Genomic DNA, 27,391 nt, shown 5'->3' on the forward strand with positions numbered 1-27,391 from the left:
TGATCATCCATTTCATCTTGAAAGCCGATTGATGTGCCCCACATACTCCTTCATGAATTTCACCCATCAAGCTTTTCGATTCATCATTGCTAACACATCTGAGTAAAACTCCATCTATAGTTCGATAATATAATTCATCATCGAGGAGCACATATTTGGTAGCTTGGAACCATATACGTCTCTCAACCTTTCTATATGGATCCTTTAAATAATCGACAATCTCCTTCCTCCAGTCATCGGTATCAACTGCCGATGTTAGCACTTCCTGAATAGGCTGATACCCTGAAGCATGCTGAGCTAGTCGATTAGCTTCCTCATTATGCAATCGAGAGATATGTTCAAGACGAAAATCTCTAAATCCTTTCAATAATTGCAAACACCTTTCATAATACGAAATCAAAGCTTCACTTCGGCATTCATAAATTCCAGCCAATTGATTTATAACTAGCATAGAATCACCAAAGATTTCAACAACATCGGCACGTATCTCCTTCAGCAATTCTAACCCCTTTATCAAGGCTTGGTATTCAGCTTGATTATTTGTCGCTGTAGCAACAATCGGCAATGAAAACTCATACTTCTTTCCTTGAGGTGAAATTAACACAATGCCGATACCTGCCCCTTCACCACATGTGGACCCATCGAAGAAAAGTGTCCAGGGAGCAATCCCCAGAGAATCCACCGTATTACAATGCTGAGTGACAAAATCAGCCATCACTTGCCCTTTAACTGCCTTAGTTGATTTGTAGCGTAGTTCAAATTCTGATAATGCTAAAATCCATTTGCCGATTCTACCACTTAATATCGGCATCGACAGCATATACTTGACCACATCGTCTTTGCATATGACCGTACATTCGGCAGATAACAAATAATGCCTTAATTTGACACAAGAAAAGTATAAACACAGACATAATTTTTTGATGGCCGAATACCTCGTCTCAGCATCCACTAATCTTCTGCTCAAATAATAAATAACACGTTCTTTCCCTTCAAATTCTTGAATAAGAGCTGAACCGATAACTGTATCATCAGCTGACAAATACAACCTGAAAGGCTTCCCATGTTGAGGTGGAACTAGCACTGGAGGATTTGATAAATATTTCTTAATTTCATCAAGGGCTAATTGCTGTTCAACTCCCCATACAAATTCCTGATCAGCTTTCAATTTAAGTAGTGGGCTGAAAGCCTTGATCTTACCCGACAGATTAGATATGAATCTTCTAATGAAATTAATCTTACCGATCAAAGATTGCAATTCAGTCTTATTGGCAGGAGCAATCACCTTGTTAATTGCATCAATAGACTTCCTACTGATTTCAATGCCCCGCTGATGCACCAAAAAACCCAAGAATTGTCCTGCCGATACACCGAATGCACATTTATTAGGATTCATCTTCAATCCATGCTTCCTTGTGCACTCCAGTATCTTTCGCAGATCGGCTAAATGTGCTGTGATATCTCCAGACTTAATCACTACATCATCAATGTAGATCTCCACTAATGTGCCGATGTACTCATGAAAAATAAAGTTCATAGCCCTTTGATAAGTAGCACCGGCATTTTTCAAACCAAACGTCATGACTATCCACTCGAACAACCCCACATGTCCCGGACATCTGAAAGCAGTCTTGGGAATATCTTCCTCAGCCATGAATATTTGATTGTAACCTGCATTACCATCCATGAAGCTGATAATTTGATGTCCAGCCGCAGCATCAATCAACAAATCAGCAATCGGCATTGGATAGCCATCCATCGGTGTGGCTTTGTTGAGATTCCTGAAATCAATACAAACACGAAGTTTTCCATTTTTCTTATAAACAGGAACCACATTAGAGATCCACTCTGCGTATCGACATTGCCGAATAAACTTTGCTTCAATTAATTTAGTTATTTCGGCCTTAATGTCAGGAAGTACATTAGGGTTGCATCGGCGCGCTGGCTGCTGATGTGGCCGAAATCCAGATTTGATAGGTAACCGATGTTCAACTATCGATCGGTCTAATCCAGGCATCTCAGTATAATCCCAAGCAAAACAATCTTTATATTCTTTTAACAAATCTGTTATTCGCTGCTTACACTTGGAATCTAACTTAGCACTAATAAAAGTAGGTCTCGACCTATCACCATCACCGATATCTACTTCTACTAAATCATCTGCCGATGTGAACCCTTGACCTAATTTTCCATCATCGGCAAACCTATCCATTAAAACTCCTCTTCAGAACCGACTGCTTGGATCGGTGGAATTTCATAATCAGCAACTCTAAGGAACTCTTTTTCCCAAGCTTCTCCTGATATGCATTTAGTTCGCTCATAAGTATCTGATTCTGCCGATGCGATGATATAAGAAGAATCACCAGGGACGACCTCAATCTTATCCCCAATCCACTGTACGAGGCATTGATGCATTGTAGAAGGAACACAACAATTAGCATGAATCCAATCCCTCCCTAGAAGCAGATTATAAGCACCCTTGCCGTTGATAACAAAGAACGTCGTTGGCAAGGTTTTGCTACCAATGGTCAATTCAACGCACACTGCCCCTTTAGCCGGTGACACATTGCCTTCAAAATCTTTCAACATCATATCGGTTTTGGTCAAGTCTTGATCTCCTTTACCAAGTTTCCGATACATCACGTAAGGCATAATATTAATCGCAGCCCCTCCATCAATAAGTACCTTAGACACAGGCTGCCCATCAACTCTGCCCTTCACAAATAAAGCCTTAAGATGCTGTCTCTCGTCATCGGTAGGTTTCTCAAAAACAGCCATCATTGGATCTAGTGTTAGCTGAGCTACTTGATCAGAGAGAACAACTTCTTCCTCATTATCAGATAGTGCCAGAAACTCCATCGGCAACATGAATACCATATTAACATCTGCCGATGGACCCTTATTTTTATGTTTTACCTGCCACTGCTGATGACCAGGCCTTTCATTGGAGGAATTTTCCTCTTGGTATAAATCCTCCTGACGCTCACGTTGCATCCTCCTTCTCTGCGTCTTTGTCAGACCCTCTGGGCACCATCGAGGAAACTTGGTTTTCCAAACCGGCTGATAACAAGTCCTAGTTGGTTCTACATGACGTATATTAGGGTCCCTGTAGAATATTTCCTCATCGGGAACTCTTGCGTTTGCCATCTCCTCAAGCTCCTCTTGATTCCTTGGAAAATATCCAGCGCGTTTACCAAGCCTCTCATGTACACTAAGTCTGCCCCCCAGCCGATCATGCACTGATGCTCTGCCTCTGATCGGCTCGTTGATAGACAAACCCTGATTACCACGTTGAAACCTCCTTTCTGAACGATTGACTCCGTAATAACCATTACACTCAGGGCAATTTTCAACAGTTGGCAATTTAATACCTTCTTCCCAGCAATGGATGAAAAACGGACATCTCCAATGATCTTTATGTCGATTCCATTCTTCCTGACGTCTCATTTCTTGCTGTTGTCGATATCGGTCATTACGTTGACGCCAACCCTCCTGCTGCCTTCGATGAGTAATCACAATGCCAGGTCGAGGAGGATTTTTGGAACTACTGCTTTCTCCTAGCAAACCCTTACTCTTTGCATCATCGGTAGTTATCCGATATTGGGGGTCCACTGACGCGTTTTTCTCAGCAGCCTCTGACGTCAATACCTTGGTCTTTCCTTTGGCATCCAACATATTTGCTGGAAAAGGGTGTTGATCAATTTTCATCGGCTTCTGGGTCTTGGAAGTACCAAACTTAATTCTCCCAGATTCAATAGCCGATTGTAACTGTTGCCTGAATACCTTGCACTCATTTGTACTGTGTGAAGTTGCATTGTGCCATTTGCAGTACAAAATCTTCTTCAACTCTTCTGCCGATGGGATCACATGATTAGGTGACAGCTTAATTTGGCCCTCTTGAAGCAGAAGATCAAATATTTTATCGGCCTTGGTGATATCAAAGGTAAATTTTTCTGGCTCTTTTTGACCAAAGGGACATGATATCGGCTTTTTATTCTTAACCCACTCAGCTAAGCCGATAACTGGTTCTTCATCAGAGTCAGAATCTCCTACTTCTTCAACAAATGATACCTTTTTATTCCAGTTCTTTTTAGGTTCAAAAACCCTAGTATCTTGATCAGAGATCCTTTGCACAAGATGACTGAGGCTTTCAAACTCCTGAGAAGCATATCTGTCCTTAAGATGTGGCAATAACCCTTGGAAAGCCAGATCGGCAAGCTGCCGATCATCCAGCACCAGGCTGTAGCACTTATTTTTTACATCTCGTAGCCTTTGTACAAAGCTCTCTACCGATTCATCATTACGCTGTCTCAATTTTACTAAATCGGTAAGCTTCTTTTCATGGATTCCAGCAAAGAAATACTTATGGAATTGTTTTTCTAGATCAACCCAAGTAATAATAGAATTTGGTGGTAATGAAATGAACCATGTAAATGCTGATCCAGACAAAGATGATGAAAATAATCGAACTCTTAATTCATCTCTGTTAGCTGCCTCTCCACATTGAATAATGAAGCGATTGACATGTTCCATTGTTGATGTATCATCTTGCCCAGAGAATTTAGTGAAATCCGGTACCTTGTACCGATTTGGGAGAGGAATTAAATCGTATGCAGGAGGGTATGGAGTTCGATAAGAATAAGTATTGACCTTGGGCTTTATCCCAAACTGATCCTTCACAATTTCTGCTATCTTATTGGCCCAAAAAGCATCAGCCTCCTGCTGACGAACTGGTTGAATTTCTACAGGAGGTGCCTGCGGACATCCCTCCACATATCTTTGTAGCCCACGATCTCCAGCAATCGGCATATTTGCCGTTACTTGTGGTCCATTAGCCTGTTGGAAAGGATTCATCGGCTGGGCCGCCGATGGTTGATTCTGGAAACTAGCTTGCATATGACCTTGTTGAATCCCTGCAACCTGCTGATTTCGCTGAACTGTATGTTGAACAGGTAACTGTCCTGACCAATCATTATTAGAACTCATCGGTACAAAACTTACCGATGGCTGGTAATTTGCTGATATTGTTGGATAATTATAACTGGTTTGAGGCATGAACTGAACCCCAGTTTGACTCATAGCAGGGGCTTTCTGCTGCATCGGCAGTAAGCTCGCCGATGGACTTGAATTGAATGTTTGAACCATAGGCATCTGGAAACCTCCTGGAGTTGGTTGCATAGAAGTAGTTGCGGCATATTGAGGCACTTGAGCCATCGGCGAAACGGCCGATGATATAGGCGCTCTTCCTACTGCATCAAACACTTGAGGCAATCTAGGATTGAAAGCAGATGACTCTGGAGGCATGCCATATCCCCACCAATTAGTAGGAATCTGGCTATTCTGAGACACAGGGCCTGACATAGCTGATGCCGATAGATCTGTATTAAGCTGAATTCGCCCTCCTGGTAGTACCTGATCTGATTGTATCGGTGTAGATTGAATATTAGGTGAGCCTACCAATACTGGAGGGGAAGTAACTTCTGTACCCACAACGGCCGAAGGAGCCGATGGAGTTTTGACAGATGCCGACTCTGGTTGATGATAGGCAGGCCCAACGTAATGTGGTGCCGCTTGTCCTTCTTTGAGAGTTCGAACCACAGCATTATGAACAGTATTGGACAGCACATTGGAATGATTAATCAAAGCATGATTTACTGCAGAATTAACCATCTCTTGAAGTTTACCAGGATTGGAGTCAAAGGTAACCTGCCGAGGCAACGGCAAATCTTGCTTCTGGATGACTTGTCCACTCTTGTTCAAGCTAAACGATCTCAGACAAAGCTGCTTGTATTCTTCTACAGCCTTTTCCATAGCCTGCCTCTGTTCTTCCTTGAGATCTTCTTCTGATACTGCGATAATGTTCCCTGAATCGATCTCGGAATTGAACATATTGATTGATCTGTCCCACCGAGCGTGCCAAAAGATGTGTTGATGCAAAAGTGATCTGCAAACACAAAGGGCTAATACCCGAATCGATATCCAAAGCGTGCCAGTCGATTTGACCTGCTAATCGACAAGGATGAAGATACGAACACTTTGGTCCTGACAACAGCGATACGCCCGGAAGTCACGGCCAAGAGGTGCTCACGCGGAACTCGAGAATCGCCGAAGGTCGCACTGAAGCGATGCAGCTCGCCGAATCAATGAGAACTCGTAAAAAAAGGAAAAATATGCAAATTGACGAAGTCGCCGAAAAGTAAATAGATGCGAATAGGAGTAAAAATTGGTTTTGATATTGATTGATATTTCTATTACATTGCCCCTTACTCCATATTTATACCCTGATCTAAAGAGACACAACCAAACACAACTAGGACACCAATCCCATATCTAAGGAAACACGTGACTCTTACATGAATCATAACCTAACAAATACAGAAAAGGAAATCAACTCCTATCTATTTCCCTGTCCGCCTCAATTACGATGGAAATCTCACCGTCCTCCTTCCCATCGGCATACTCCCTATTTCATCGGCAGTAGTCTTCAAGTCTTCCTTCATCGGCATATTCCCTGTTTCATCGGCAGTAGTCTTCAAGCCTCCCTTCATCGGCATACTCCATGTTTCATCGGCAATAACACCTCCAACCTCATCGGCAACGCCCGAGTCCAAATCAACCTTTACATCGACCATCACCAGCTATCGGCAACCATCTTTACAAACTGGCTTTCATTGGCTATCAAAGTATTCAATAACTTTCCCCTTGCCGATTAGTCCACTCCGATTATTTTGACACGTGCAAAAAACGGTGTCAACAGATCCTAAAACCCTAGATGACCCCTAGTGGACCCCACAAGGATGTATATGTGTTTGGCAACACTTGTATACATGTATAGGTGTACAAGGTGTAAATAGAAGTAGGAAATAGGAAATAGAAAAGGGTTTGGAAAAAGGAAAGAGAAGGAAAGGACCAAAGCAGCCCAGCCGGCCTAGCCTCGTAGCCCAGCACCACGCCTACCCCTACTTGCGCGCATCGCCAACCGGCCTAGCTCACGCTCGCCCACGCCCCTGCTTTTTCTCTCGTCGACGCTAACATGTGGGCCTTGTGGGACCCACTTGTCATCCTCTTCATTTCCTCTCTCCTCTGCTTTTTCCCTATCGAGGCAAAGCATCTAGCCGGTGAGAGCCTCCAAGGTCGCGGCCTTGCATCACCGCCATTTGCCCTTGAGCCATTGGACGTGCACCCAAGGATGGACGCCACATCCACAATCCGCGGCACCCCCGGACCTCCCCCAACAATAGTCATGCCATGCTAATGTCACTGCCATGGCCCCATTGGCTAACACCACCCCATCCATCTTTTTGACTACTAGGGGATTTGAATTGGGAGTGCGAGCACCCGCACAACCACCCTGTATGCCCCAAAACCCTAGCCTAGGCACCTGATCACCATACATGTGCCCCTCCATCGCCTCCCGCCGTCCACCACCCTTCCATGGCCATGCCCGCCTATAAAAGGTCTCCCCTGGAGCCCTAGTGCCCTTCTTTCACCTCGCTGCCACTCTATGGCCTCACCCATTCCACACCAAGCCAAGGAGGAGAAAGAAGAAGGGACGAGAAGGGAGGAGAAGGAGGAAGAAGGAGCATTGGAGCCACTAGAAAGCCACCGAAGCCAAGGATGACATCGCTCGTCTTCGTCGTCATCGCGGTTCTATTGGCATTGCTTCACCTCGTCACAGCCACAACTCACCTCTGCACTGCTAGCCTACCACCCCAAGCCCCACGGTGAGCCCTATTGCATCCCCTGCTCACCGTTCCTCACTGTGACCATGTCTGCTGACATGGTCTCCCCACTTGGGAGGCCCCAAGGCCATGCTTTTGGCCACCTTGGAGCATAACGCACCCATACGCACCTTCATGAGCACTCATGCGGCCTTGCCGAGCCTTGGAGGCTTAGGAATGTTGGTGTCCTACATGTGCACCAAGCGCATTGGCCATGGCCAGAGCACGGCCAAGGTGGAGCCATTTTGCCCATAGCTAGATGGTAGAGATAGAAAAGCCACCTCGACGAGCTTTGCCTCGTCAAGGGACACACCCCGCGCTAACCGATCATCAGTAAAGAGCCCTAGGAGACACTTGCCACCTTCACCTCGCTGGAGTCCTAACGTCCCCATGCGGTCGCTGTGCCATCGATGTTTCCATATGCCTCGCGATGCGAGGAGGGGACGATGATGTCTGCTTTCACCCCGTGAGCATAGCCATGTAGATGGATGAGCCTAGAACCTACCCTACCCCTAGGGCCCTAGGTTCCCCGAAGCCAAGAGCTCGCTGAAGCTCCACCGTGTCCGCCACCTCATAGCAAACTCCACTGTGGACTTTGGTCACCGACGCTGCCTCCTATAGACCAACCGTGACCCCAATCACAAGAAAGACTAGTGCTTTTTTGCCCCAACCATGCTCATCCACAGTGTCGCCATGTCCACCATGACCGCCGTCACCGTAGCAGTCGCTATGGAGCCCTAGAGCCATGTCTGAGGATGTAGTCACGCCCACCAAAGCCAAGGAGGCCAACGGAGGTCGTTAAAGCCTAGCCGATGCACCAGGGGTGCCTAACTGTCAACCCTGTGCCACCACCGTCTGCCGTGGAGCCAACGCTAGCTGCTTGAGACCCCAAGGTGCCCTCTTTAGCCCCTCAGTATGCTCGTCATGAGCCCACGATGCCAAAGACCCTTTCTACAGCCTCGCTGAGCCACCATAGCGTGGCTATGCAAGCTCGCCTCGATCAAGAGAAGCAGCCAAGGAAGAGGAAGGAGCCATCGCGCTGCACCACTCGATGCACCTGATGCACCGTGAGCCAAGGAGGAAGAGGAGTGGACGCGGTCCACCATGCACCCTCTCTATGGTCCATGGACCCACACCACCTGGACCACCATGAGCCATGCCCATAGACGTGAGCCCAATAGCAGCCCACGAAGCCACATGGACAGCCTAGGCGCGTGACACATGTTCGGGCCGGGCCGGCCCAACTTGGCCTAGAATCCGGCCCACTAGGCCAGTCCGGGCCTAGTCAAAGTTGAACGTTGACCGATCAATGAAGACCATTGACCAACCCCACTTGTAAGTGATCATAGCTGCCTCGCCCAATCACAACGTGCCACATGTCAGCCCCTGATTTATCCTATCCTTTTTCTTTTTCAAAATATGATTTAAACTTAGAAAATTCATAGTAAATTCATCCAACCTCAGAAAAATATGAAACTAGAGTCCAAATTTTTCTAAAAATGAGCTCTACATCATAGGTTTGTGATTGAGCTTCTTTGTGATCATCTATAGTAGTCTCTTATCATGGCTATATGTCTCATTTGGTAGACCTAGAGGACTCGTAGACTAAGGAGTATGACCCCAACTACACCGAGGAACTAGGAAATGACTTGCCTACAGGTGCCATGTCCCACCCAACTTCATAGAATCCTACTAGACATGCAATAATGTAGCTACTAGTGCTCTATTTTTATGCAATTGAACTATGATAGGTTGCATGGTAGAATTGCTTGAAGCCTTTACCTTGACGCAACCATAACCCTTGCACACCCTCTGTTAGGCTAGATGCTCCCTTACTGCTTACTACTTGATTCTACTGCGCATTATATCTATGATGTGATGCTTGGTGGAGGATTGTTTGTGAGTGGCTAAGGCACTTGGTGCCGATAATGTGGAAATAGTGTGATAACAACTTGGGAAGATCTTGGCGTGCATCTTGGGTGTGTGGTGAGGGTTGTGTCGACCAAGCAGGATTCTATGATGAGCTGTTGAGCAAGTCTTGCTAGAGTGTGACCTAAGCGCTCCTTGAGAGTTGTACCTATGGTGGGTACCGATTTGAGGTATAGACTCTAGGGAGGAGTGTTCTTCATGGGACGAATCCCCAGAGTAGAGGTGTTGTTGAAGCACGGGGTGTCAAAACCCCCCTTTTGTGAAGATGTCTTGTTCAGTCACCCTAAGGACTTATATGTTCTGCAAACCGGTTCATAGGAATCCTTGCACCCCATCTGCTCCTCTCTAGGGAGGAGACGGTTGTGGACTAATCTAGGCAATGCCATTACTGCTAGGTTGTAAGTTGACAGTGTGGGGGTGAGGATGTTGGATTCCCGAACCCTTCTAGGTGCGTATTACCACTTGTGGGGCCTAATATTTATGTTTCACAGTCTTAGCGTGCTGAAGAAATCCGGGGTGCCTCAGGGCTAAGTGGCAAGATGGTATCGTTCTAGACTAGAAAGCAGCCGAAATCAGCCTAGACGACGACGGTCGTCGATGACGGTGGATCTGATGGTAGTGTAAACCTCTATAGAGTATATGGTTGATCGATCGATACATATGCCATCTTTTTAGCTATGGACCTTTCCTATGTTACTATTTCACTTGACTAGAGAGTGAAGTCTTTTCTTCTCTCCCCATGGGTTTGTTGGACTTTAGCTGCTAGCTGATAAGGCAAGGTACAAGAGGGAGTCCTCCTTGCCGCCTAGAGAGTGAAAGTGTGGTGAGATGTGTGTGATGGGATGGGTGAACGTGTGGATGAGATGGGTTAAAACTTGATGAACCATTATAAAATATGGATGAACTTGCATAGGAAACCTACAACCATATATAGGCCTTTTGCTCTACCGTTGCATTCCACTTACCACAAAGCATAGGGTGGGAGCCAGTGGCCAGTACAAATCATACTAAAAGATATTTGGTAGGTTTTGGATGTTACCTACGACAACGACAACGGAGATTAGAAGGATTAGAGGTATTGTCCTATGCTCAAGTTTGGTTCGTGAAGATGGAGTCGACGTCCACTGTTGTTCTACCTAATGTTGTTCCAGATGTTGTGTGCTCTAAGTGATTCCACCAAATGGTGATGTAATAATGAGTAAACCTTGCTATTTGTACTCTCTATAAAATAGATATTCGATGTATGACTTGTGATATCGACTGTTATTCGATAATGTGATGGAATGATCACCTGGGACTATCATGTTATGTTTCGAATCTGTGGATTTTCCCTTCGTGGAAAATCAGGATCTTTTCACCGGTCGGCCTCCCCCTTTGACAAGTGGGGTCGGGTCTCGGTGGTTTGCCTTATAGATGGTTCTAGAGTCTTCTTAAGTTGGTTTCATCGTGGATAAACATGATTTGCTCTGACGATTGGGTCCACCTTGCTTGTTTTCTGATTAAATCCTCCTACATTCACATATTCACCAAAGCTCGTGGAATTTATTAGTTTAAACCCCTAGACCTATGTTTAGTGATGGAATTAAGTATATATGTAGGATATATTGATGGTTTATAATTAATGTTAATGACCGTCAATAGTGGAGATGGAGAGTGGAGGGTTTATGGTGGAGGCTAGCAAAATGTGGTGGTGGTAGAAGGGGGGAAATTAAGGAATGGTATATAATGTGGAGGGAAGGGGTAGGTGGGGATTAGGACTTGACTCCATTCGCTGATGATCATATCCTTCTTCAATCCCTATGTCTCCTGCTTCGGTCTTCTGGACTCCATCGAATTATCTCCACGTCTTTTATCCTACACAGTCTAGCATCGACAAGCAAGAAAACACAACAAGGAAAATAACAAGCAAGGCATGTAATACAAGCATAACTAATAAAAGGAAAAGAAACGGTCCTAGATGGGTTGGCCCTATTCGGTGGATGGTTCATTATCTAAGGTTATCATTATCATGTCAATTGGAAGTAAGGTTTGGATTAAGGGATTTCATCCATAGTGTGGGGCTTCTACGGGTTATGTTAGTGCGGAATGGTTCCCTGATGGAAAACCATACCACATTATTATTAGGTTACACTATTATGTGAACCTAAAAGACAAAGCCTGACCAAGTCATCATAGATGACTTGTCTGACTTCTATAGGTCCACCGGGTTAGTGTCACATACGCACATGCATATGTATGTGCCCAAGATTAGTTAGGATGGAAAAAGGAGCGGGATATAAAGTTAGTCATACATAGGCGTATGCCCGAGTGCATATGTGTTTATACATGGGGCATATCCATGTATGTATACACATCTTATTATTTTAGGTGATTGGATGTGGTTATATTCGAGTATGTGTCGTCGTGCACACACATACGTGAATATATGGGGTTAGCTACTACTACGGTGATGGGCTACTACTATAGTTGGTATTTAATTTAAATGTAAGAAAGAGAGAAAACAATCAAACTAGAATTTAAATGGGCACCAAATAATAGAACAAAGGGCATGAATAAGTAGAGCTTGAATTTAGAAGATTTTTGGTGGAAGAATCAAGTAATTTGGAGTTAGGATGGAGAAGATATGATTTATCAAAGGTTTAATAGAAAAAGTATATGTGGAATATAATTTGAAAAATATTTCTGAAAATTAGAATAATGAAAATGGTATGAAAGAGCTTGGGTAGGATCTGGGGTGTACCTAGTTTATCTAGGAATTTTCTGGGAATTTTTTATGTAGGGAAAATGGAATTTTACTTCTCCGTATACACTGCTCGGGTGTACATAGCGTTTTCTTCTCTCGGTCAGGGGCTGACGTGTGGGCCAGTGTGGGCGGGGTCAGCCGGTTGGTACTGTGCGGTGCACCGGGTGTTTCATTGTGCCGTGAACTCGCTCTGGTTCACGTGGACCGAGTCCACAGAGGAAGGGGGAGGGCAGACAGAGATCGCGGTGACTGCCACGTGGGCCATCCTTGGCTCCACCCGTCTTAACGGGCATGGATGCCATTTTGGTAGGGCCCACTCGATAGAGGAAGAGGGAGGACGGAGGACGACGATAACGGTACGGTGGCGTCAGCGCGTTGACGGACACCGAGCAGGGCAGAGAAGCTCGCTGGAGTTGGCGTTGCCGGCAACGTCGGTGGCCAGAGCGCAATGGCACGCAGTGGCCGTTGCTTAGGTGGTGATTTCGCAGCGGTTGGAGGAATCCTCAGTGATCGTGGGTGCTCGTGGCGGCGATGGCGGCTCACCGAGGTTGCGGCGACGGCGCGGCGATGAGCCGATGCCTTGTGGAGCGTTTTGGTGAGCGAAGGGGAGGTGGCGAGTAATCACAGTGTGTCCGTGAGCGTGTAGAGGAGGTCACCGAGTCCGACCATACCTTGCTGGTGACGAACGACCCTAATGGCGGCACGGCGGTGGCCTACTCCCGATGGTAGAGCAACCTGGGTGGTTTGGAGGGCTAGCCATAGGTGGCGGAGGTAAAGGGGAGGCTTAGAAGTTTGCTAGTTAGCCCTATTGATCTATGGTGGACTAGAGAGGGAGAGCTTGGAGCTCGCACCAATGGCGGCTGAGGCGAACCAAGTTGGGGGAAACTGGGCTAGCGCTCTGAGGAAGAGAGGAGAGGAGGAACTAAGGGGGAGATGAAGTGTTCCCGAACTAGGCGGAGCTCGTGGTGGTGATGGTTGAAGCGGAGAAGCTCGCGGGATGCCTATCTATAGGCGACGAAGTCGGTTCGCGCCGGTGAGATATTTTCTTGCCGTGCGCTCGGTTTCGCAGGCGCCAAGTTTCTCTTTTCCCGCGCAAGTGTTCAAACTACTAAGGCGGTTTGCAACAGCGCGTCATCATCCATTTGCTTGGCTGGCAGTGAGCTAGGTCCAGGGTGCGTTCATGGTGGTGGTGACAGTTGTCTACCCTGGGGGCACCACATGGCGGGGACAAGGTGCCGCGAAGCTTCATGGGGACCGTGGCGCTTCGATCTTATCCATCCCGGTGCGGGCGAGGCAGTGGTGCGGCTATGGGCGATGGAGCTCAATGCGGTATTGTCGTCGACTCCGGGTTGAAGACGATGGTGACATGTGGGGCCACCGTGTCAGCGAGGTAGAGAGGAGAAGGGGAGGGGCACAGGCTGTTCTGGTGCTAGGCCAAGCGGTCGGGTTGGCCCATGCGTGAGAGCGTGAGCGCAGGCTAGGTTGGTCATGGCCATCGCGAAGGTGAAACAGAGGAGGAGGCAAGCCAAGCCGAGGGGAAGGGCTGGATTGAGCCCGCGTCCATTTTCCTATTATGAAATCCTTTTTCCATTTCCTAGAAAATAAACTAAGCACAAATGCATGATTTGAATTAGATTTCAAGGGAATTTGAAATATGGGGAGCTTGGTAAGTCAAGGTAGAGATCAATGAAATTATTCGGGTGGAGAATATCAAGGGGATATTGCCAAGGAGAATTATTTAGCCCCAAATAAATTCTAGAGCAAACATACAATCAACATTTCAAGCATCAAGCATTCAAACAGTCATTTCATCATTCCACACATTCTAACCTAAATGCATATGGTGAATTTTTAGTGCAGGGTTTTTAGGAAAATATATTTTCAAAATGGTTTTGCAGAAACTAAATAGTCAAGGTTTTAGTTTGTTGTGAAATTTTAAAAAGTTCAAATTTTTAGTGATTTTTATTATGATGCAAACACAGGGTGTGACATCCAACTCCGGTCAACCGAAGGTCCAACCAGCAGATATCGTTAGTAACTATCTCACAAGGACCTTGACATGGATTCCTTATCTTATCGGAAGCAAGACTAGACATGTGTAAATCTTGAGATTATCCCTAAAATCAAGCACCCTGAACTATGATTCATCTGAGCAAGGACAGAGAATACTGGACAGTCCAAAGAACCTATCGGACCATCCGATAAAATAGCAAATATAGTAGATTGAGTGGAAAGTGAGCTATTGTCCACTATGGGACAAGGCCCACCTATCAGCACGAAATGGATGCATACCCCAGCAGCTTAGTCTCAGCTCCACTCACTCCCCTCTTATTTCCCTCACTCCCTCTCTCTCTAGAATGAAGAACAAGAAAGAGGAAAGGATGAACTAGAGTGAGAAAGTGAAGGAGAAGAAGAGACTCAAGTCTACAAAAGGCAGCAAGATCAGCACTAGACCAAGACCTTGAGCTTCACCAATCTCTCATGCAGAGGCAGAACGGGGGGGGGGGGGGGGGCTCACGCCTCGCTACTCGCGTCGGCGTCGCTTCCGGTTCCCCGCACGCAATCCTGATAGGCGATTCAGTCATTCAGAAGCGGAGCGGACTGCGGACAGGCGGAGACCAGAGGCAGAGCTGCAATCTGTGTTGCGCCGTCGTGCCCGCATCCGGCCGGCCTCGCTACTCGCGTCGGCGTCGCTTCCGGTTCCCCGCACGCGATCCTGATAGGCGATTCAGTCATTCAGAAGCGGAGCGGACTGCGGACAGGCGGAGACCAGAGGCAGAGCTGCAATCTGTGTTGCGCCGTCGTGCCCGCATCCGGCCGGCAGCCACCAATAGCGAGCACCAAGCAGCCGAGCCCGAGCGACCACTGATTCGCTGCGACTCTGAGCAAGCAAATCTGCAGGCGCAAGCGCAACTGTGCAAGGTGCAAGCAGCCGCAAAGTAAGTATAAACTATATGATACGATTTCTAATTTTTTTTAATTGCTAATTGCCTAATTTGCAATGATCATCTGTCATCCGTGCAAATTTTTATTTCTATGCCACGAAGACGTGCAAAGTGAGGCTCAAATGAAAAAAAAGTTCCTTTTATCCTCTTTTCTAAAAGAGTCACTTCTATGTGTGCTGTCACGACAAACATTATCATTATATATGGATATTTATATTATATATATATACATTTTACCGGTCCTTGTATTTTTTGTTTGGCCAGACTGCCCCCCCCCCCCCCCCCCCCCCCCCCCTTCCCATTTTGCTGGTTCCGCCACTGCTCTCATCTCATGGTTAGCTTAAGAACTCTCTCTTCTCATTATCTTGAGATCAATCCTCAAACCCTAATCTAAGTTTATCCCTTTGCTTGGATGGATCAGGAGGATTACTTGGAGTCTATCATCTCATGGGTAAGAATCAAGCATGTTATAACTTAATCATCTCAAGGTTTATTCCTAAGATGTTCCCTCATTTGGATTTTTGGATATGTTGCGTGACATGGTGGAAATCTCTCTCTCTTTAGCTTGGAAACAAGGATGTCAAGAGCTGGGCCTCTAATCTTGGTGATAAGGAACTCACCAAAAATCCCAAGCTAAGTTGCTAAGCTCAATCTCAAGCTCTCAATCTTTTTTAGTTCTTTTTGAGTAGCTTAATCACTAGTTGCACTAGCTAGATCAAGCCAAAACCCTAGGTATCCCAAGCCTAGCAAACTACCCAAGTCACCATAGGAATACCTTGCACATGCATGGAGGCCTTAACCCAACATCTAGGTTTGAAACCCTAAGCCTTCACCCAAGAACATAAGAACATAGGTTTTGTCGCCCGTATAGCGGAGAGTCCGCCAAAGTTGTTGGAGAGTTCGCCAAACCTTAAACCCAGTCACTCGAACCTTATATTCCTTTCGATATGATTCAGCGGATTGTCCGCGACATGCGTCGGAGTGTCCGTTGAATTATATAAACCAACACCCAAAAACCCGAGAACACCCAATTTGTACCTGAGCATCCGTGACATCTCACAGAGTGTCCGATGATTTATTAGTGTGAATAACCAGCGAACCCAAGAGTACCCAGTTCCTATCGGAGCGTCCGTCATCCTGCATGGAGTATCCATCAAAGCCAACCAGAGCCCGAATAGAGCCAAGTCGGAGCCCAACCCAACGGAGAGTTCAACACTTATAGCGGAGTGTCCGTCAATCAATAACAGAAGTGAAGCTTAGTTTAGGAAGCTTACCGCATAGATCGACAACGCTAGACTAAGCTTAGCTATGACCAGTGCAATAGTAGAGCCTCAGATAGGTGTCTCTTCCCAAGTTTCTAATTGAGTTTTCAATCCTTCTCTCCTTATTGATCGTGCGGCTATCTCCAATTCTTGGATCCTTCTTTCAGGTTCGTCTGTCGTGTGAGGAACCTTGCGTAAGCCGTTGTCGCTTTCCCTGATCGTCAGAATGGCATAACCAGGCAGGCACCCCACTACTATGATCCCTATTTTGGATACTTATTGTGTTTCATTATGAGTTATGCATTTCATGTAGATTGGTTAATCAACTTAATGATGTTTCACTAAGTTAGAACTACTCATCTTTTAACTAGAGCCTACATTTCATCAATGGGCTTGGTAACGTTTAATTGCTTACTTGCTTAGATAAATAGTAGAAGTCGAGTATGAGGAAAGGAACTCATACTTGCGCGTGTAGGAGTTACACCGGAATAATCAACTACTAAAATGAATGAGGGTTACAACTTGTCTACTTCCCTAAACTTGATTAAGGACTTAACCTAATCTTGATTTAAGAACTTGATGATCAATTTGGAAATTCTTGCTTAAGCGAGGGGTAGGTCACTATGAGTGTGGGATCTCAAGTGACATAGCTCGTGGAGCAGTTAAGGACCATGCATTGGGATATGTGAGTCCGAGTAATCGCCCGTATAGACCGCATGCTAGGAATGGAGCTAGCAAGCTGAGTAACTAATTGCAACCGGTCTATCCGTGAGACTAGCAAGAAGGTGGCGACGGTTAGATGGTGGTAGCATTAACCGGGCAGCAGTCGAACCTTTCATGGGATATTCGGGCTGAATTAGGGAAAGGTTGGAAATCGTGAGGCAACCCTTACTCGGGCACGGGTATGGTGGTTAGTCCTGTATTTTCGTGCGGATACAAGTTGTACATCTCTGCAGAGTTTTGAAAGCCTAAAGTCCCTCGAGACGGACCCCTTATGGTTGTTCCTACTTTCTATACCCATAGTAGTGTAATGATGGAACTTGATGATGATACGAATCACATTTGTTGATCACCCTTTTGGTTGCAAAGAACTTAACTATGCTAATATCTTAATAATGAATCATGAGCATGTCATCGTAAGAAACGCCACTGCTTTTCTGCAAATGTACAAATGTATGATAATACCCTTGCATCCACCAAATATTTATGTGTTGGAATTAAGTCCCGCGTGTACGAAATGTACTCACGATGCTGTCGTTAAGTTGTTTTGCAGGTAAAGCTGTTGTGGTTGATTTGAGTCATGTTCTATCCACCGCTGCATAGTAGACCCTGGAGTGGGCAACTCCAAGTGGTCTACAAGTTAACTCCGAAGTTCATGTATGAGTGACTCAAGATATCAACCTAGATGGGATAAACACTCTTTCAAACCTCTGTAATTTACATTAGTCCATTGCAAAGATTTCGTAATCATTAACTCCTTTGTATTATTTGTTGGGTCAAATGTCAGTTTAATACTTGGATTGATGTATGCCACTCAATTGCAAAAGATCCTGAAGAGGAGGTGCAGATGGCACCCTCCTGTGAGGGGACCGTGTCAGCCGGGTGCGGCCCAGGTTAGTCAAGAGGATGACACCTGTGTCACCCCCAGCCAGCGTGGGGGAAACCGCCCCTCATAACTCTTGGGTGATGGACAAAGAGGGGCATTCACCGGTGAGGCTAGTGAAGTGGCGTTTGCCTTTCCAGTTGCCATAAAAGAATCCAGTGACAATCTGGGGCAGCTCCTTACGGTACTCGGAGTCTAAGATGAGGCGGTTCCAAGAGTGACAGACACACTTGCAGCAGCACAAGGAGCGGGTGGTGAGACGAAAGAGGATGTGCACAAGGACATGGTCTGTGAGGATGGCCACTTCGTTCCTCTTGTTGGGGGCCTTCTCCATCTTGACAAGGATCTGGTGGACTTGGGCCGGTGATGCAAGCGGCGGCGCTATTGCATGAATTGGAGAAGGAGCGTCTGCGGGGATGCATTCGTGAGCTTATCAATCAAATGACTAAAAGAGGGGAATAAAAATCCAAGAAAGATGTATAAGGGAAGTGCGAAAGCATTACCTTTGCCTTTAGATCTTGCGGCAGTGAGCTCGAGCGGGCATAGTGGTGAGTACCAGCTTTGTTACCGCTGCTTCTGTGCGGGCGTGCTAGTGAGGCGTACTGGCGCGGAGCACAAGCTTGTCGGCGGTGAGTGGCAGCTTGCACGCCGTTGAGTAGGGGCGGTCACGCCGTTCAGCAGTGGGAAGCAGGAGCGGCGATGAGGAACAGTGGCACTGAGGAGGAGAAACGGTGCGGAGGGGCCGTGTAACAAAAGGTAGGAGTCACGGGAATGAAAATTTCATCAAAACTTTCTAATTCCGCGCCGGAGTCATACACGGGATTGGAAATTTTAACGGAAGCGGTACCATCCTGACCATCTGCAAGTGGTGGTGAATGCACGGTACCATCTCCACCAGCTCGAACGGGCGGCTACTAGAGTACATACCGTCGGTGGAGATTTGGTCCTATTAAGATGTGAACACCTGACAGCAGTCGTATAATCCGGTGTTGAACTATAAGGCGCACAAATTGAACGTTTAGGGCCCCCTTTGGATTGCAGGACTAGTGCAGTACAAATTGAATGTTACGCTAATCGATCAAAGTGTCCGGGGGCTACATGTAAGGCATGCCTGGTACTAGGATCACTAACAAAAATTCACAGTACATTTGGGAATTAAGAGTAACAGAACAAAAGGCATGCATGATATATATTATACGAATTAAAAGTGTTAAGTCTTCTTTACAACCAGCAGGGACAAGAGGAACGCTACCTATCTACTCATCATCCTCGTCCGAATCCAGACAAGCCGCAGGTCCCGACGTAAGTAATGGTGATGGAACAGTTGGGAAATTACTTAACACTCACGTTCAACGTTGACCGCCGGACCACTAGTGCTCATTTATGGCCCACCGGCCATGTCAGTTATCTCAATCGGATCTGTTTAATACATGGGAGAAAATGAACCTCAATATAACCGCCGGATCTAACAATCGGCCATCGGTGATAGTGGTTTTTCTCCGCTGGTGTGTCTCCCAACTTCGCCCCAACATCTACGAAGTAATGGTGAAACTCACCACTGCCGCTCCACAAGCAATCGGCGGCGATGATCTGGCGGTGATAAGTCAATCTGTAGTAGTGATTATTCATTTTTTGCTGATGAAAGTTCCATGAAAGCCATAAGGTACTCTTGGTGACAATGCTATTTTTGCAACAGGAGCATCTTCAAATCTTTTAGCATCAACTATATGCACCTGTAACATAAAAACATAAAGATTCCAACATTTATTTCCTCTTATGACTTGTACAACGAATGGAATCATTGATGTATATGCAGCAGAGAACTTGCCTGTGATGTATTAGCTTTCTCATCATGTACAAATGAAATTATCCACCCATCATCTTCGTGTGACCCACCAACTCTGGGTACAAATGATGCTCCAGAGCAGAACTCGTGTTTACCAAGCCAATGGTACTGCATCTTTATGAGACTTGCACCTGATACCTGTTTTTGGTCATAGTTCAGTGTGGGAATCCGCAGAGGAATGAGCAGTTAGACTAAGCCAAGTTAGGCTTTTTACCTCTGTGTTGTTTCTCTCATCAAGGTAGAATTTTGCAAAACCTCCATACTTTGGATTGACTGCAAAAGTCGATAGTAGTCTGTCAAGCTGAAATATAACATCACTAGAAAATTCTTCAAAAAAAAACATCACTACAAATAGAAATGTTACATATACCAATCCTCTATTGTGCTTTGTTTGTTTATTTCTTCTTGCTGTGTTGGATGTTACTGTTTACTTTCCTACGTAGATTCTGAGTTGTTAAATACATAGAAAATTCTGTTCAATTTTCAGCAGTACCTTTCCCACAGTTGCCACAGGAGCCGGTTAAAGAATCCACTACTTGTGCATAGGCATAACTATGTTGCAAGCCTGTGTACTGGTTATTGATAATAGGAAACTCCAGCGAAAACTCTGTCGCAGTTAAATATTCCCCTGAGACACTCTTTGTTTTCAAGTTCAACCTCCACTGGTATAGCCGAAAGAAAAACTCCTCGGTAGTTCCTTCATTCATGGGCTTGTCATCATCAGTAAGCTCAGACATTTTAGAGTCGCACTTGTTCAGCACAAGTCTTGGACCTGGTATTATGGAGTCAGGTGAACGAAGTCCCTGTACCACAACCTATGTAACCATGGAAGAGTAGTTCTCAAAGGCATGTTCTTGGCAGTGATGATAAAATCGAAAATAATAAAATGTTGGATGAATATTACAACTATATGGAGCAGGCTAACCACTCTTAGCATTGTTATACCTCGTCGCCCTCTTCAAAACAGTTGACAAGATGGAACATGCAGAATGGCTCAACATTAAACCAGACAACTGAATCTGCATCACCATAACGGGGCATCACCCCAATTGTTGCATAACTTTCCTTCTCAAACTGAATCAACCTGAGCCAAGGAGTTTTGCATTATCTTTTGCAAATTTAATAAAGCAGAGTAATAATATCTTTAACTGAAAAGTTTGTGATGATTACTTACTGGCCACCTTTAACGAGTCTACTGATGTCGATAGTAAGTGGTAAATCCATGATTACATTGTGCCTACATCAAGAGAGTGGAATTCAGGAATGTGGTTCACTTTCAAATTCATTGGGAATAAATGATGTTTTGTCGGACCCGTACTTCAGAGTAACTCCTATATCATGACAAAGTGTAGATCTGTCCATCTTGAGGTCAACTCTATGCTTTAGTTTGGTTCCATCAGCTGCAGTCAGTTAGAACTTGAACTGGAGCCTTATTTTCGGTATCGAACTTGGTGTAAAGAAGATTGTATAAAACTGCAAACTTGTATAAATAAAATACCTGAGACATCACCAATTACTAGGAATGGCCTCTTTGCATCCGTTCCAAAGATGACAAGCTCCCCTGATCCAGGAGCTACCTAAGTTCATGAGTGAATGACAAGAATTGTTTGAGTCTGCCTATTCATAGAATCCAGAAGTATGTAACACGCATCTCAAAAAAAAGGAAGAAGAAGAAAGATGTAACATAAGTCACACAAAAAAATAGAAAGATGATGTAACATATTCTGGTTTGTAGCTATTCATTATTAGAAGTTACATGCACTCTCTTGTAAAGAATAAAGATACTACCGCTGCAACAGTTCGTATTGAAATATTTTCCAGCTATGACGACAGCTGTGTCACTGTCTTGTTTCTTTTTGTCAATTAAGATAAACTTTGATATAGCTGGTGCTAGTGCTACAGAGACAGTAGTACCATTACTTCTATAGTAAGTGTATTCTCATTCCCTATTGCCTATTGGTGCTTCAATAACTGATGCTTGTCATCTCATTCATTTAGCTTGTGCAGTTGTCCATACCTTTGGATGTGCCGTGAAAGCGGGCCGATCCCATTCCCCACCAATGTCCCATGTACCGCCAGTGTCGAGGTTATCTATGCAGATCTCCTGAGGTAGATGGTTCTCAGCGACAGCAAACACCCTGCCGGCATGCTCAAACACATTTGTGTTGCTGATGTCCTTGTTCACCTTGCCAAATCTCAGCTGTGTTGCATGATCACTCGTTTCAGAATGTCTCTGGTGGATCGCATATAATCTGGATTTGCAAAGTTTTGCTTACATGGTTGAAAATGTAGGCGGCGATGACAGCTGCAGAGTCGCCCTCGATGGCAGGGAGGAAACAAGGTTTCTGCTGGGCTGTCTCTAGCTTGAGCGTCTCGGACTGCACATAGCGGTTGGCATAGGAGAGTGACCAAGAGCCTGATGAGCTGTTTTTGGTGAAGTAGAGGGCATGGAGCATGCCCTCCCCCTCAACCCATATCTCCCTGGATTGTCCGAAGATTGACGACGTGGAATGGAGGGCACCAAAGAGTGGATTGGAACCTAATAATGCCAGAAATCGTTCACCATTAAGATTCAGCAACCAAGAAGCAACTCTATCTCCTGCTTATGGACTGACAGAGTAAAAAGAAAAGACTGAAATTAACTGTCACCATTTCTGATGTACACCCCCTCGGGGAAATCATCCGGTATGGCTCCTTCAATCTGATTCTGGTGTATCTCTATGGCTTCACAAATTTCATCGACCGGCGCGAAATTGCTCTGCAAACACAGCCCAAGATAGTCGTCGTCACTTTTGCTCAGCCAGAAAAGCACATAAGAGGCCATTGGTTTTGTTTGCCGAAGTTACCTCGGAGGGATTCAGAGGTTGATCAGTAAATCTGAAGGTTGCATCAACCAGCACATCGAGAAATCTCTGCGGCACGTCCTTTAGGGCCTTCGACGCTCTGTCCATCTTCGACGAAAGGTGCCCCAGGAGCTCACCAAGCAAAGGCTTCTGAAGGAAGAGGAGGAACACGACGAGCACATCATCAGGCTACGGCACAAGAATCATCAGGAGTAGCGAGAGAGATGCTGAGATGATTGACCTTCGAGCTGGTGCCTACTGATGCTGCAGTTCTTGCGAGAACATGGACATGGACGGTCGACCGCCATTGGTGCGACAAGACAGAAGCAGAGGCAGGCTCGGACTGAATGAAGCCGACGCTTTCAACATCATCGTGTCGTGCAGGAACCAAGAAGAAGAGCCCAGGGTTGGGGACAAATCTGCCTCGAACTTATATATAGCATGCGTACCGTACGCATCGATGCACGCCGGGACAAAGCCCCAGTTGCGAGCCTATCCATCCATAAGAAAAAGGCCCAGTAGCATGCCATTCGTTGCCGGAATATCCCTAGCTCAAGTTCGTACTGTTGCCCCGTTCAAACAGTTTGGACGTTTGTTCTAGTAGCAACTAGCAACGGCCCTGATGCCCATCCACGGAAGCGAATACGTTTCGCCTGCATCATCAAGCTAAGCTAAGCATAGTTTAATTTTGAGCAGGGAATTGAACTTTTCCTGGTTCTCCCGGGGGCTACACCTACACTTGTTGAGAGTAGATCTGTCCAATCAGTTCTAGTTGGTGGTTGTGGATCAGCTTGAAGAAGCTACTTGGGAGGACAATGCAACCAAGATGGAAGACAAAGAAATGTTGATGGGCGCCAATGCAAGTTATATTATCAAATTCCTTATGTTAGCGTAGGGAGTGTGCTAGTTTGTTGTATCCCATTTCAAACCTATCTCTCCCCTTTTATAAACATTGCACATTTAAAATGCAAGCCTGAAAGATTGTACTACTCTTTCTTTTTCTGCACAAAAGAACGCCTCCTAATTCACTAATTTGTAGAAAGATTATACTGGACTTTTGGATTTGAAAAAAAGTTTCAGGAGACATATCTAACTTAGGTGATGGTAGTTGATAGAGCAGTTCTTATTCGTTAGTTCTAGTGTGAGCATAAAGTTAGTGACGGGTATTAAAAGATGTATTTTTTTTACTTTACATAGAGTTCTTTCTCGCTAGGATCTGGCTAAACTTGCTCGTGAACTCTTAATCTCTACCAGTATGCTGTAACAAGGGACATGATGGGTCTTGGCTCAACTAAGACTTGGGAATAATAAAGCCTTTTACTTACTCCAAAAAAAATATTTGCTCCTTGCCAGATAGAACAGACGCAGCCGAGCTGATGCTTCACCAAATGAAACCTCAACCTTGGACTTAGGCTATCATATATAATAACTTTTTTATTTAGGGGTAGTTTGTTTCCTGGCCACACCTCGCCAGAGCCGCAGTTGGGACAGCCACACCCATGAAGGCTACCGTTTAGATTAGTAGCCTTATTAGGCTGCCACAACTTTTAAAACTAGAATGCACTATTAATTTTCGCCACACTTGTGGCGTTTGTTTTCCTCGCCGCCGCCACAGTCGCCATAGTTTGGCGTGACACGTTGAGGCTAGGAAGCAAACAGCACGACTCAAGAAATATACTATAGTGTGTGTTTGGTTCAAGGACAGATGGGATGTTGCTATATATGGATTTAAGGATATGGATATTCATGTTGTCTGTTTAGTTGGATGGATAGAGCGAGCTATTTTCTGTTTGGCTAGATGGATGAGAGTAGATGGGATGAGAATACTGGTATGATTGTATTTATGTTTTTAAAAATAACAACTAATTATACACTAAATAATTATACACCCGCTAATACAAATAAAATGGGTTAATTAGCACCATTATTATCCTAATTAGTATACAAAACATGCCCTAATTAACATATTAGCACTTATCAAAAGTTAATCTTGACATCATAATTACTAAACAATAATATAACATACTAATAACAAAGATTAGAAAACATGGATGAGCTCGCCAAGCAATTCTTTGGTGGTTGGGATATCTAACATCTAAGGTTGTGTTTGATTGCAGGGCGAAATTGGATGGGATTGACGATCCATGGATATTGGGATAATAAGAATATCCATGATACATGTCTAGTTAGATGGATAGGACGAATCATTTTTCTGTTTGGTTTGATGGATGAAAATGAACGGGATGAGAGTAGTTGACTAATTATACCTATTATTTTAAAGAATATAACAACCAAATAAACACTAATAAATATGCACTAATACTAGTTTTATCATAATAATTACTGCTTAAAAAGAAAATATGTTAGCAGCACTGATATCCTAATTAGCACACGAAACATGCACTAATCAACATATTACACTACTAGAGAACAGACTTTAGAACGATGTGCCAATTTGGCATTAGCCTCGGCATTTTTTGCCCCCGGGACTAAAGGACCCTTTAGTCCCGGTTGGTAATACCAACCGGGACTAAAGGTCCCTGCCCAACGGTCGTCCGCGGGGCAGGGGCCTTTAGTCCCGGCTGGTATTACCAGCCGGGACTAAAGGTAAGATTTTAGTCCCGGTTTGGGTGATGCCCCGGGAATAAAGATTAATCTTTAGTCCCGGTTTGGACCCCTAACCCGGCCTAATAATCCCGGCCTATAATTCAGCTCATTTCTTCCTCCCCGAGCCCGAGCCATTCCATTCAAACTCACTGCCTCTGTTTTTCAGCTTGCTGTTGTTCTTGCTCTCTCCCCCTCCATTGGTGTTGCTCTTCGATTTTGGAGGTAACAAACTTAATCCTCTTATGTTTTATCAGTAGCTTATCTCATTTTACGATGTAGATGCATGTGTAACTTTATATGTTGGACTTTATTATGATTTTATATGTAAACTTAGAAAATTATAGAAAATCCGTACTAGTTGAACTTGCGGACCGTGTTCAAGTCGGCGAGCATGTTCTCTGCCGAGCGGTAACGGACGTCAAGGAGGAGCTTTGATTCTACGAGGGAGAGCGGCAACGGTCGTAGAAGACCGTGTTTCCTTTCTCGTAGAATCGGAGCTCTTCCTTGGCCTAGTACGGTGTCGTCCAGTGGAGAAATGCTCGCCGAGTTGATCACGTAAGCAAGGTCAACTAGTACGGATGGTTATTTATTGAAACATGTTTTTGAGCTATAATTTGATGGATATTTGATAACTTCAGACCTACAAATGTCATCTACAAATGTTACTATCCTCGACAACCTAAACATCCGCGAGCTCGTCGATATCGAGCAGGTCACTTAGAATTATTTTTTCCATGAAATGAACTACTTAGAAATCATGCCTTTTTTAGAATTAAATTTTCCATGAAATGAAAAACTTAGTAAATAGTTAGAAAATTATAGAAAATCCGTACTAGTTGAACTTGCGGACCGTGTTCAGCTCGGCCAACATGTTCTCTGCCGAGTGGTAACGGACGTCAAGGAGGAACTTTGATGCTACGAGAGAGAGCTGCAACGGACGTCTAGAAGATACATGCATGTCCTAATGACTGCATCCTCTACCATGGCAATGAATACGAGAATTTGGATGAATGCCCGGTATGTAAAGCATCGCGGTATAAGATCAGGCGCGATGATCCTGGTGACGTCGAGGGTGAACAACGTCCTAGAAAGAAAATCCCTGCCAAGGTTATGTGGTATGCTCCTATAATACCACGCTTAAAACGTTTATTCAGAAATAAAGACCATGCAAAGTTGTTGCGGTGGTATAAAGAAGACCGTAAGGTAGACAATATGCTGAGACACCCAGCTGATGGGTCCCAGTGAAGAGCGATAGACAGAGAATTTCCAGAGTTTGCAAATGAGGCTAGAAACTTAAGGTTCGCCTTAAGTACAGATGGTATGAATCCTTTTGGAGAGCAGAGCACTAGTCATAGCACTTGGCCAATTACTCTATGTATCTACAACCTTCCCCATGGTTATGTATGAAGCGGAAGTTCATTATGATGCCGATCCTCATCCAAGGTCCGAGGCAACCTGGCAACGATATTGATGTCTATCTGAAGCCATTAGTTGAAGAACTTCTAGTTTTATGGAACAAACCAGGTGTACGTGTCTGGGATGAGTACAAACAAGAACACTTTGACCTACGAGCAATGTTGTTCGTAACAATCAATGATTGGCCTGCTTTAAGTAATCTTTCAGGTCAGACAAACAAAGGATATAATGCATGCACACATTGTTTTGATGACCTTGACAGTATATATTTGAAAAGATATCGAAAGGTCGTGTACCTTGGCCATCGTCGATTCCTTCCGTTGAATCACCAAGTAAGAAAGAAAGGGAAGCATTTTAAAGGTAAGCCAGACCATCGGAAGAAGCCTCATAACCGAACCGGGGAAGATGTACTCGCAATGGTCAAGGATGTGAAAGTAGTATTTAAAAAGGAACAAGGCAGTGAATCTGTTCCCAAA

The 27,391-nt window shown here is 45.0% G+C and overlaps 1 protein-coding gene across 1 annotated transcript; it reads right to left on the reverse strand.

The window, feature by feature from the left end:
- Positions 1-19,440: 19,440 nt before the first annotated feature.
- LOC136546041 (carotenoid 9,10(9',10')-cleavage dioxygenase-like) lies at positions 19,441-23,281 on the reverse strand. Its single transcript, XM_066538017.1, has 13 exons — positions 23,134-23,281; positions 22,896-23,042; positions 22,693-22,807; positions 22,326-22,588; positions 22,067-22,249; positions 21,548-21,626; positions 21,368-21,449; positions 21,224-21,286; positions 20,995-21,133; positions 20,543-20,864; positions 20,264-20,322; positions 20,032-20,187; positions 19,441-19,936 (listed from the first exon to the last, which is right to left on the reverse strand). Exons 2-13 carry the CDS (start codon positions 22,998-23,000, stop codon positions 19,829-19,831), a joined length of 1,674 nt encoding a protein of 557 aa, XP_066394114.1. The 5' UTR covers positions 23,001-23,042; positions 23,134-23,281; the 3' UTR covers positions 19,441-19,828.
- Positions 23,282-27,391: the final 4,110 nt, after the last annotated feature.

This window comes from Miscanthus floridulus, chromosome 3, assembly GCF_019320115.1.
Source record: "Miscanthus floridulus cultivar M001 chromosome 3, ASM1932011v1, whole genome shotgun sequence".
Taxonomy (NCBI): Eukaryota; Viridiplantae; Streptophyta; class Magnoliopsida; order Poales; family Poaceae; genus Miscanthus; species Miscanthus floridulus.

What these genes read in the sequence shown, in the direction of transcription:
- LOC136546041 (XM_066538017.1), bottom strand. Translation starts at nt 23,000, where the DNA reads ATGGACAGAGCGTCGAAGGCCCTAAAGGACGTGCCGCAGAGATTTCTC. An exon ending in AGTAATTGGTGATGTCTCAG is followed by an intron (nt 21,450 to 21,547) that starts GTATTTTATTTA and finishes AACTGACTGCAG; the next exon opens with CTGATGGAACCAAACTAAAG. An exon ending in AGAAAGCTAATACATCACAG is followed by an intron (nt 19,937 to 20,031) that starts GCAAGTTCTCTG and finishes TTTATGTTACAG; the next exon opens with GTGCATATAGTTGATGCTAA.